The following is a 12,090-nucleotide window of genomic DNA, read 5'->3' as shown; positions in this document are numbered from 1 at the left end:
GATGGCACTGCAAGCTGCCGGTTTGTGGTGTGGGGGCGGGGCAGGGCATGGATGCCTGCCCAGTGCTCTGGTGGGTGCCTGCACATTCACGACCTGCCTTCAGCTCTCCAAACTGTGGGTGAGTGAGTGAGTGGATATCTTTTGCTTCCAGTGTGGTTTTGTGTGGTCATCCTTTGGGGGGGGGGGGGGCAGTATACTTTCATCTGTCTGATTCTAGCATTTTTCATAAGCTCAAGATGAGAAGGAAATAAAGGGTTCCAGCCTTTTAGGTGGCATCACCTCCCCCATAAGAGAGTGGATGGAGCGAGTGACTAGACCTCACCCAGACTTTTCAGCCGGTTTACTACCGAAGTTACTACTGATTCTTTTGTTTTCTTCTCCCAATTTAGGCATGAATCGGTGCCAAAAGCTCTGTGCAGCTCTTCATTTTAGCAGTATGCATCTTTTGGCCCTCTCGGTAACTAGTCACATCACTGAAAGAAGGACCTGAAGCAACTAAAGAGGGGAAGGAAAAAAAAATCTCTGTTTGAGACTGCTAGATAATTCACAGGATTAATCGAATGTGAATGTGCCCTCGTGTGCACAGACCCCCTCTTTCCTAATTGGACTCTGAGTGGGTACTTTCAGGCTGAAAGGGTCATTTGTTTTGACTGACTGACTTTTTGGGGCTTTGTGGGGAATTAATATCTTGTACAGATGACTGCCTGTTCCCAGGGCTCTGTACTGAGGCTGTTCATTCATTGATTTGTGCAACAGCACTCTTGAGTGTGTGCCATGCTCCTGGTTTGCCTCTGTCATTTAGTCATGAAGATAAGTGGATAGGAGATGGGTCTCCCTTAAAGACGTGGAATTCATGAGGAAAACACACCACCTTGTTTTAGACCCTCAGACCATCTTTCCGTAGCTCACAGGAAGCTTTCGGTGAAAGCTTTCATTGTGACATCTTTTTCTTAGGCTGTGTGAGAGGCAGTGGCTGTCCAGCAGGGGACGTCAAGGGGAGGCATCTCATGTCCAGAGTAGACTGGAAGAGCACCCCTCCAGAGGGTATGGCTTGATCGAATGCTTCACCCCATGCGTCCCTTTGGAAAACCATGGTGGCTGGTTTGAGGAGACAAGGGTAGACGAGCCTGACTGAGAAATTCATTGCAGAAGCAATGCTTGTACTCTTTCAAAGCACTGGTGTCAGCTTTACATTTGTGGGGAATGAGATGGAGAATTTAAAAGAAAGAAAACTTAGGACCCTCTGGGGGACCAGAAGGAAAATAGAGCCATGGTCCCATGGGGCTCCATTAAAGGGTGCAGCTTCTTTCCTGACAATAAAACACTGAAGGTAACATTACTGCCTTTTAAGTGAGATGGAAGCTATTTATCTACATTCCCAAAGCTTAAACCATGGGTTTAGTACACTCTGGAATATGGAATTTGATACTTCCTGCCACGTCTGAGGTATACACACTCCCTGTGTGAGAAGGCTGGCAGGGTAGTTGGATCAGACCAGTACTGCCTCTTATATCCCCATTACGACCTTCCCAAATCTCCCTCCTCCGAGGGCAGTGCTGGAAATAGGTCTGCTGCTTCGATGCTTAGTGCCTGTGTGATACATCTGCTTCATAACTGACGGAGGAACAACCACAATCAGAGTCTCCCTGATTTCACTCAGTTTGACTGAGCTCTGCAAGTTGCTGCCTCCTGCATCAGAACAACGGCCCCAGCTCTACAAAGTCACTAAATACCAATTTTTCTTTGCCCTTCACCACCTTACGTTCCCTCAGGACACTTGGTTTTCTTATCATTGCCTGTTCATGTCACTGTCCCTATAGCCCTCTTACAGTGGAACAGTAGAAAGGGAAGAATGCCTAGTCCTGTCCACCAGTGATTTCTGCTCATAACACTCACCACATGCCATACACCATATGGACCCAGAGATAGATGCTGCCTTGATGACTTGAGTTGTTTAAACAACTGTGGTTAACATGAAATGAACAGCAGCTAACTGTTCTGAAGTTAGCCAGTCATTTTGGCAACAAACAAACAAACAACAACAAACTGCTCAATTAATACAAAGTGAAACGTTAGAAGTATCATCAAGGACCCCAGGTCGAGCTCAGCATACATTCTTGCAAGAGTTGTTCCACTTTATCAGTAGTGGTTGTGGTCTTGCATGGCTCGTACTGATTGTCACATCAATAAAATTTGTAACTGAGAGAGGGCCCATCAGTTAAAAGAGCAGAGTAAACCCAGTGCCCGGCACTCACATAGGCTAGCTCACAACCACCTGTAACTCCAGCTCCAGGGCAGTCCTCTCTGAGTGCCCATACTCATATATATGCATAGCCCACAGGCACACCAATACACCCGTGACTGGGAATAATAAATCTTTCAAAGGGAGACTCACAAATATTTGCTACTAGAGCAAAGAGAACAAAAACATGAACCCTTCAAGAAAACATGGATGTCAAGTTGCTTTTAAAATGCATTGGTTTTAACATACACCATAGGGTGGTAATAGAGCCCAAGAGTTACATGTTCCCTACTTTGAGAATCCTTTCTGAATCCCCTTTCACGGGAATTTAGTTGGAGAGAGTACACTGATGACCTCAGCAGTGTGACGTATGCCATGTTCTGGGTTTCTTTGTTTTTCTGAGCATTCATATTGGGTGCTGTAGATAGTGATAGACTTCTGCTCTAGTCTCTGGGGTCAGGGGTAGAACTTGGTCAAACTGTCATGATTTGCATGGATAGATCCTTGCTGTAAATGCAGTTGTGTGTTAGGGAAGGAGGGACTCCATTGCTTGATTTTTATTTTAAATTGTTGTTGTTGTTATTGTTTTATGCCCCATGGTTTGAGGTCACCCAGGTTTTAATTTTAAAAGCAAACATGCACAGTGTGCTGAACAGGATCTAGTCACAGAAAGCAAGGGACTGGAGGGGCTTGAGGTGTAGTAACATCACCAGGAAAAATGAGAAGTTGAGCAGATGTGGGGTGGTGGTCCCTCCTGTGTGGCCTTGTACTTCTTCAGCAGTGACCTGAACTAGACATTGACTGCTTAGCTTCCGGGTGCCTCTACACCCACAGATGTCAAGTTCAGTTGGCTAGTTGGCTGGAAGTCTGTATTCTGACTCTGGCTGTCTGGGTAGTAGAGAGGGGTGCACCCTCTGTTCCAGATTGTTTCCCAGAGTTTCCCTGGTGCCGAGGCTGGAACTTGGGACTTGGTGATTGCCAGGCTGGTACTGAGCCACACCCCCAGTTCTCCTTTTCCATAACTTGACATTGGTGAAGCCCTCAGCCATTCCCCTTAGCATTCGTCAAGCTGTCTGCACACTTGGAATACTTTTCATGAACCCTTTGCTGCCCCCCTCCCACAGCCTCACCTCAGAGCTCCGTGGTGGCCTTGGCGGCTCTGTGAGATCTACACATAGGGTCCTGCCAGCTCGAGATTCTGCACTAGTTTTCCTAATGAGGGCATTGTTTGCTTTTTAGCCTGCCCCCTTGTTTATAAAATATGCCAAGAGAACCAAACACCCCACTGTTCTCAGTACTTACTTACTTTCCCAAACCAAATGTTTATGTCCTTGAATACTAAACTTGAAGAAAAAGGATTCCTCCTCGTGGGAAAGTGACAATCACTGAGTTCTTTCCCAGCTGCAGCCTCAGGCCTGCTTCTCAGAAACTCTGAGCTTATCAGTGACTTTGGGAACTAGTCAGACCGTGGAAGGCAGATCCTCTGTCCCCCGTCTTCCCAGGAAGTCTCTCAGAACAGGCAGGGCTGGCATTCTGAGCATGGTTTGCTCCCAAAATTCAGTGTACATAAGTACGCAGAAAGGAGAGCCAGAGTAAAAATAGTTTTAAAACACGGTCAACTGGACCTGGATACCAGCATGCCTAGCTTTAGCCAACTTGTAGTAGATCCAGGTTGGAGTCAGTAGATAGCACACCTCCTTGGCCTCAGTAGCAGGTCCAACGTCACCTAGGAGCTTGCAGACACAGGCTGCATTCCAAGTGACTCAGAGCCTGACACCTGTGCATTCTGGATGCTGACCAGGTGGTTCTGATGGAACCAGGTTCCAGGGGCTGACTGCAATAGCCTTGGAGTTCCCCTGGCCCTTCTGACTTGAATCACAGTTTTTATCTGCCCACGGGTTGTGTTCTGAACACAATGACCATCTTCCTGTGGTTTTTTTTCACAGAGGAGTAACTTTTCTGTGTTACCTTTGCTAGACTACTTAAGACTGTAAGTTGAAGCCATCATGAAAGGTGCTGCAGCCCACATTGTTTATGCAAGGAAGAGACTAACATGGTATTTTGGTCTGGTCTGCAGGGAAAAGGTGTATGTATGGAGTTTCCACACTCCCTTCCCCCTTAGACACAATCTGTCAGTCAGACTGTATCTAGTAGATTTGGGTGTGTGGCAGTTTACACTTAACCATTTGCAAAGCCATCGTTGCTGCTAACTCAAGTTTCGTTGCTAGTTTGTCCCAAGTGAGACAACACGAGTTTGAGGTGAGTTCTGTTCTGATCGATACCTATCTGTGTTTGTCAGTTGGTGGACGAGTGAGTCGAGAATTAAATTATACCCGTCAGAAGATAGGAGAAGAGGCTATGTTTAATCCTCAACTCATGATACAGACTCCAAAAGAAGAAGGCGCTAATGTTCTGACCACAGAGGCTCTCCTGCAACACCTGGACTCAGCACTCCAGGCCAGTCGTGTGCACGTCTACATGTATAACAGGTAAGGCCCTGTGTCACCTGCACAGGTACAGCAGGTAGGTCCCTTGTACTGGATTAGTTCCAGCAGTTTTTTGTTAACCTTTTAGAACCCAAGGTTTTACAGGTGATAATTCTCAGCGCTGCCACTGAACACGTCTCCATCTTGATTTGTTTTATAGAGTTCAACAGTGAGATAGTACACACTGAATATTCCTTATCCAAGGCTCTTGGGACCCAGAAGTGTCTCAAACATTTAAAAGTTTATTTTAGAGTATTTCCATGTAGGTAATAATATATTGGGGGCAGGATTAAAGACTGAAGACAGGATTGACATATGTCTCAGTATTTTAATATTTATTTTTGTGTGTAAAATGGAGTTTCGTGGTATAGAATGTCCTATTTGCGGTCCCCGTTGGTGTCAGAAGGTTTCAGATTCTTGCGCTTTTCAGATGTCGAGCTTTCAGATTGGAGATGTGCTCAAGCTTTTTTTTAAAAAATGTGTATGAATATTTGCCTGCATGTGTGTCTGTGTGCCACACGTGGGCAGTCTGGAACTGGAGTTAGAGAGGGTGAGCGGCCATGTGAGTTGAGAACCAAACCCAGGTCACCCGCAAGAATGACAAGTCCTCTTAACCTCTGAGCCTTCTCTTCTGCCGCTATAATGTACTTTGAATGAGTATCTTGGTGTGGTCTACAAGTGAATATGATTCTATTGCGGGACTTCTTACCTGGGCTATATCTCATTTGCTTAAGTTTTTTTCCCCCTAAATTGAATATATTGTTAACTTGGTAAATTATCTCTTACTGAACCTTTCTTTGGAGCAGTTATGTTTTGCATAGCCTCAGTCGACAATGGGTAGGGCGAAGAGGTGGATGAGAGGGACGATAAAGGGAAGAATTCAATTGGTCACAAAGCAAATGGAGGGGTGAGCATTGAGTCTCTCCCGGATGTCTGAGTGAGGTAGATTGATAATAAGAGAGTTTTAAAACAAAATTAACATCTTTTTTTTTCTTAAATACATCTATACTGTCTATTATTTTAAAATAGGAGCCATACATATACCTGGCCCATTGTTGAGTAGGGCAAGGTCAGATATTTGTAGAAAAGGGGATTGGGAAATATGGGACGTGTTCAGGAATTGGTCTCCTCCTATCAGGAGTGTTCAGTGTAGAGTAACTGTCTGGTCTAGATGGGAAAGTTTGCAGTCAGAGGCCCTGTGGAGAACCTGGTCTCCCAGGGTTATTCCACACACATATGCTAAGACCTGCCTATTCTGAAGCACTTGTCTGCCATATGCTTCAGGACAAGATTTAAGGTTCTGTGAAGTTAACTAAGATGGACTCAGAGTTATGCATAGGAGAGAACCCTTGTCTAGTGAGCACTTGCATATTTTAGGTGAAAAAAAAAATGAAAACGAGAATAAATGGAGTGTTTGTCCAAGGTCAAAGATCAAGCCGGGTTTCAAATGCTGTTTTCTGGATTCATGTCCAATGAACAATCAGTGGGCATCTTTCTCAAACAAATGCAGAGATTCAGCTGGTCAGGTGGTGCTGAAGACCCACTTATATTGGGGTGTGTGTATGTGTGTGTGTGTGTGTGTGTGTGTGTGTGCACATGCGAAACACATAGAACACTTACCTGATCGATGGGTTGATAAGTGTCGGAGGGGAGAGATAGGCGGATGAATGAATGAATGATACCAGGGAGAGAAATACAGTCAGTACAGGTAGAAACAGACAAAGCCAGGCATGAACAGGGCCCACCCTTCATACACCAGGTACCAGGTAAGACTGGAGCCAGGACTCTACATAAGGGTTGTTTTCACCAGCATTAGGCAAAGAAAACTTTTGATTAGCAGGAAGGTAGAGGTTTGAAAGGGCACTAAGAGAAAGATGGAAAAGTCCTAGAAGAAAGTGTAGGGAAGAAGATGCAAAGTATCAAAAATGCCCTTGGGAGAAGGCAGGTCCCCCTGAGGAGACCAATAAAATATAACTGGTGGGGGGAGGGGGTAATTTTTATTTTCATTCCTTCGATTTCCTGTCTTTACTCTTTCCAAATATCCTTTTATTTTTGAGTAAAGCGTCTTTCCCTAAACACGTTGAGAAAGCCATGAGTTTGCAGAACACTCTCTGAGAGATACTAAAACCAAATTAATTCGTGGTCCATGCATTTAATGTCCTGTCTACCTGGTGGAGGTTGTTTATAACATTAAGAGCAGGAAAGTTTGTTTCAAACGTGACCAAAAATAACATAAGCTAGTAAAAAAGAGAAAAAGGCAAGCCAGTAATACTCTCCCACCTGAGTCTATCCCAGCACACGCCACACTAGCCCAAGCTCCGCCTATTTTGAATTTGTGATAATTCCACTGGATTGTTGCAGGTTGTTTAATGTGTGTGGAAAAGCAGATTAATGGTGTAAACAAGATTATTGGTAGAACACTTAAGGAAACAAGACTTCAAGTACTTCGGTAGCATTCATTTACATAAACACCCCACATCTTAATTACGATCCAGTGTTATCTATTCATTAAAGCGGGGCTTGCCGGCTTTCTCCTTGGCAAAAGCTCTGCTGGTTTTGACAGATGCTTCAGCGTGATCGAAATTACAGCCTTTTGCTAAGTCCTGTTGTTCCTGTTTTAAGCTCATTTCCTTGCAGTAAGAAGCATTTTTGTTTTAGTTTTTTTATTTCTCTTCACTTTCCATCCCAATAGGCAATGGAAGTTGGAACATTTGTGCTACAAATCAGGGGAACTTATCACGGAGACAGGTTACATGGATCAGGTACATTCTTTTCTTGTTTGCAGAGAGGGGAAAGTGTTCAAAATTTCTGGAAACAACCCGAGCAGCGAGTGTGAGCCTAAAGCACCCCTATTGTTTTTTGCTTTGACAGATAATAGAATACCTTTACCCTTGCTTAATCATTACACCTTTGGACTGCTTCTGGGAAGGGGCAAAGCTACAGTCCGGGACAGCATACCTCCTGTAAGTGCACCCTCAGTGTCCAGCCGCTGGACTCAGTGACAGTTTCCGGTGTGGCTTATCATTGTTTATTCTGTTTCAGTTTTGGACAAGAAATAAAAACATTGAAATTCCATGCGCATTTTTTTGAGTGAATGGTGGGGGGGGAGGGGATTTCAGCAGAATGTTTTTTTCCTCTTTTCAGAAACAGTTCTGTAGGCATCATTAGATTTCATTCACTTTTACCAACCTATTTATATGCAAATAAAATGCAAATCATTGCACAGTCTGTACAATTTTTTAAAAACTCTTTATAAAATGCTCGTAGTTATGCAGACCAACACTCAGACATTTAAGAAGATAATTTATTACTGGGTTCTTGTCACAAGGAAATACTTCAGCTAAGGTTCAAGATATTCCTGCAGAGAAAAATATGGACCCTACTTTGGATCATGGTAATGATGTTTAAGCGGGGAAATGCGCTGTCTATAAAGGCCGTGATAAGGGATGCTTCGTAGCTCAGCAGTTAGGAATTGCATACACCACACCATTTAAAGAATGATGGTTACTCGGTGTAGACTTTCTTCAGCTAATTATGCGAGAGTTAGTGCTTGGGTTATTGTTTCCGTCCTGGCCCGCACATATCTGCAAAAGCAATTTGCAGTGGCCATCCCCTGACCTTCAGTGTACAGTTTTAGATGGGAAATAAGGGGTTTTGTGTTTTCTGGTTGGGAGACTCTGAATAATGACTTCAGCCTGGTTAAGCAGCTACAGTACGGTTTGAACCACATAACAGGCAGCCAAAAGCCTTTCTGGTCTGTCAACAGCCCAGTTTCCAAAGTGAGTGGGGGGTTAGGAGTGGCTGTAATAGTGGTGATGGTAGAGTCCCGGGGGGGGGGGGGCGCTTGCCCACCCCACTGGCAACCTGTGAGAGGGACCTCGTAAGAATGATTGTTAAAGTTAGCAGATCAAATACTTGGATTGGTCACATTTAAAAAGCAGTTTTTAAGCAGGCAGGTAATATTGTAATTCATTCTTTCGGTTTTTCACTTTGGAGCTCAGAAGAACCCATCCCTCCCCCCACCAGCTAATTTTTTTTAAAGGTATCAAATACTATATCAGGGGATTAAGATTGTCTGTTGGTTCCCTTAATTTGCAAACCCTGCTTGCCATCCTCAGCCATGGATTCTTTTCCTGACTTAAGTTTGCCAGTGGCTTTACTGGGAAAGAACTTTTATATTTTCTCCTTTCCTTTATACTCAGGCCCCAGAGTTTTGCTTTAATAAGCCTGTGTTGTGCAAATGCAGCCATGTGCCCTCCTGCCTGTCTGAGCCACATTTTTCATGGCCTCACCTCTAATTTCTTTCGCAGAGGTAAGCCTCCTTTACGGTGGACAAACTTTGACCCCTTGGAATTCCTAGAAGAGTTAAAGAAAATAAACTACCAAGTGGACAGCTGGGAGGAAATGCTGAATAAAGCCGAAGTTGGCCATGGGTACATGGACCGGCCTTGCCTCAACCCAGCCGACCCAGATTGCCCTGCCACAGCCCCTAACAAAAATTCAACCAAAGTGAGTTTCGGGGGGGGTGCTTTTCTGTTTTCACTTACAGTTCTCTCTATGATTTTCATCCTGAAGATTTCGTTTGGCAGTGACTTTTGTTCCTTTTTAATTTGGTGTATGGAACTAAGGTTGTTCACAGAGCTGAGTTTTGCTGTAAGATTTAGCATAACCCTCATTAGTCTTGCTATTAATGTTTTCTCTGAAACAAACAAGCCCTTAACGCACTGGATCTTAACGAGGCATGTGACCTGCCTACTAATTCCCATAATTATGTGACTGTCTTTTCATTACAGCCTCTTGATGTGGCCCTTGTTTTGAATGGTGGATGTCAAGGTTTATCCAGGAAGTATATGCATTGGCAGGAGGAGTTGATTGTGGGTGGTACCGTCAAGAATGCCACTGGAAAACTTGTCAGGTAATCCAGCAGAGTACCCCCCACTCTAGCCTGTGCCCCTTTTCTTGTACACAGGCCTTTGGACTCATGTAAATCTTAGCTAGCTGTCCAGTTCATTGAACCTTGGGGAACATTAGCACACCAGACCAGCTTGCAAAGAGATCTTGTGGGCAAGGTTTTCTAGAATGGATTTGTAGTTTTCATCAGAGCAGTAGCTGTTGATTTCAAGGTTTTGGAAGGTCTGCCCTTACATAGACTAATGGGATAAGAAAATCCAGTATTAGTGTACAATGAGTTGAGGGGTAGGAGCTGATCTGTGTCACGCACTGTTAAGAGTCAAAGACCAGGAACAGCAAGCAAGGCAAGAGTTGGCCTCTGTGCAGCCAGGATTCCAGTCAGTCAAGTGTCAGGTGTTTCGTCTGAGGTTTCTCCCTCGGGACACTGTCTCTGGGATTTCTGCACACAGAGAGTGTGTGGCTGAACCCAGTGTATCTGGTCAAGCTATCTACTCCCCTCTCCTTCCTGTTTCATGGAATAGGAACTGAGAAAGGAAATTGCTTATTAATTTAATTTTGGGGTCTATCTGTAAAAGGTTTGTAAGGTTACACCTTTAATATGGTACATCAATCTATTAAATACAATAACCATCCTGGTCTTGTTTGAATGGAAACATGTGCACACAGAGGAGGGAAGAAGTCTGAGGGAAAACTGGGGATGCTTGCTTGGGACTTCACATTGCACACACTGCTTGGCCGCTGTGCTGACCTTCCTTCTGTCCATTCACCTTGACAGCGCTCACGCCCTGCAAACCATGTTCCAGTTAATGACTCCCAAGCAAATGTATGAACACTTCAGGGGCTACGACTATGTCTCTCACATCAACTGGAATGAAGACAGGGCAGCCGCCATCCTGGAGGCCTGGCAGAGGACTTACGTGGAGGTGAGGCCCTGCCTAGAAATCAGGACAACTTGTAACTGAGCCCAGTCTTCCTTTCCTATTGAAACATTGTTTCCCGTTAGGTGTAGTGGGATTTTTGTTTGTTGTTTAGTCTAATAGTGCAGCCCAAGCAGTCTCAAAATTGCTGTCCTCCTGCCTCAGCCTCCTGATTGCTGGGATTACACCACTGAACTCAGCCTCCATCTCTTCAATACAAACTTTAATTCTAAGCACTGCATGAAATGCAAGCTTGATTTTCTTTATCCAGCCATTGAAAGTTTTGGGAGTAGTGTCTGAAGAGACACTCATTCTTAGTTGGGGTTCCCTGAAACATGCCTAGTAACTATTGTAGATCTCAGAGCCCAGGCATAACAGTGCAAAAGGGGGAGGGGGAAAACCCACACTGGGTGAACAAGAAAAGGTGTCTGGAAAACATTAGCAAAACAGAATCTATTCACAGCTGCAGGCCCCTTGGTCAGGTCATGTGACAGGAGGCTGGCCTTTGTTTCCCCAAGCAGTGACCTCTATGGAGCTGCCTGTGACCTTTTGAAAGTGTCCAGCAAATGAAGGGGTGGGGGGGAGGTGGAATTTATAAGAATGAGTTGTTTTGGATTAAGGCAACAATCATCTGGCTGTGGAGTAAGGAACCTTAGAGTTACAAAGTAAAACACTCTGGGTGACCACAGACCGCCTGCCCTCCCTTGAGCACAGCAGCCCTCACTGTCAAAAGCAGGTTTCTCTTCCCTCAACCGCTGTCCACTTGATTGGGACCTCGTGTTGCTGTATCAGCAGACGGTTGGAGGCACATGGTGGTGTTCCCCAAGTCTGTGCTCTTGTTGCTTTGGCTCCTGGGAATTTAGCTTTGTCTTGTGGCCACAGGTGGTTCATCAAAGTGTCGCCCCAAACTCCACTCAAAAGGTGCTTCCCTTCACAACCACGACCCTGGACGACATCCTAAAATCCTTCTCTGATGTCAGTGTCATCCGAGTGGCCAGCGGCTACCTACTGATGGTAATTCTGGGCTCCCGTGGGTTGGTTTGTAATTTTACTTTGACGGTACCTGTTTTTTAACTGCCCCTAACATAAAAGTATGCCCAAGACGGCTCAGCCTTGGAAGGATTTTAGAAGTGGTCTCCACCCTGTTGTGTGGTGTTCATAGTGTAAAGTTTTGTCTTTGGAGTCGATAGGTTCTGCCTTTGGATGTGGGGCGATGGGGTGGGTAAAACGTTAGAATTGTTACACATTCTAATGTTTGGCTCTTGTTTTGTGTCCTCCCCTTCCCTCTCTCCGATTCCCTTTTGTCCCCTTCCCCCAATCGTTCTGCTTGCAGCTTGCCTATGCCTGTTTAACCATGCTGCGCTGGGACTGCTCCAAGTCCCAGGGTGCCGTGGGGCTGGCTGGCGTCCTGTTGGTTGCGCTGTCAGTGGCTGCAGGATTGGGCCTCTGCTCCTTGATTGGCATTTCTTTTAATGCTGCGACAACTCAGGTACTTCAGGGGCCATTCGTTGCTGTCCTCTGGCCAACACACCTT

The 12,090-nt window shown here is 45.1% G+C and overlaps 1 protein-coding gene across 2 annotated transcripts in view; it reads left to right on the top strand.

Annotated features, from left to right (window-relative positions):
- Positions 1-12,090, top strand: part of Ptch1 (patched 1) — a 65,133-nt gene that overhangs the window by 20,734 nt on the left and 32,309 nt on the right. For both annotated transcript variants that reach the window (NM_001328514.1, NM_008957.3), the window contains exons 3-10: positions 4,542-4,731; positions 7,421-7,490; positions 7,600-7,691; positions 9,039-9,237; positions 9,522-9,643; positions 10,415-10,562; positions 11,439-11,570; positions 11,890-12,045. In NM_001328514.1, the coding sequence (NP_001315443.1) occupies positions 4,542-4,731; positions 7,421-7,490; positions 7,600-7,691; positions 9,039-9,237; positions 9,522-9,643; positions 10,415-10,562; positions 11,439-11,570; positions 11,890-12,045 (1,109 nt within the window). The remainder of the gene's footprint in view (positions 1-4,541; positions 4,732-7,420; positions 7,491-7,599; positions 7,692-9,038; positions 9,238-9,521; positions 9,644-10,414; positions 10,563-11,438; positions 11,571-11,889; positions 12,046-12,090) is intronic.

This window comes from Mus musculus, chromosome 13 (genome assembly GCF_000001635.26).
Source record: "Mus musculus strain C57BL/6J chromosome 13, GRCm38.p6 C57BL/6J".
Classification (NCBI taxonomy): Eukaryota; Metazoa; Chordata; class Mammalia; order Rodentia; family Muridae; genus Mus; species Mus musculus.
The sequence above is the reverse complement of the archived record's forward strand: the minus strand, read 5'-3'. Positions and strand labels throughout refer to the sequence as shown.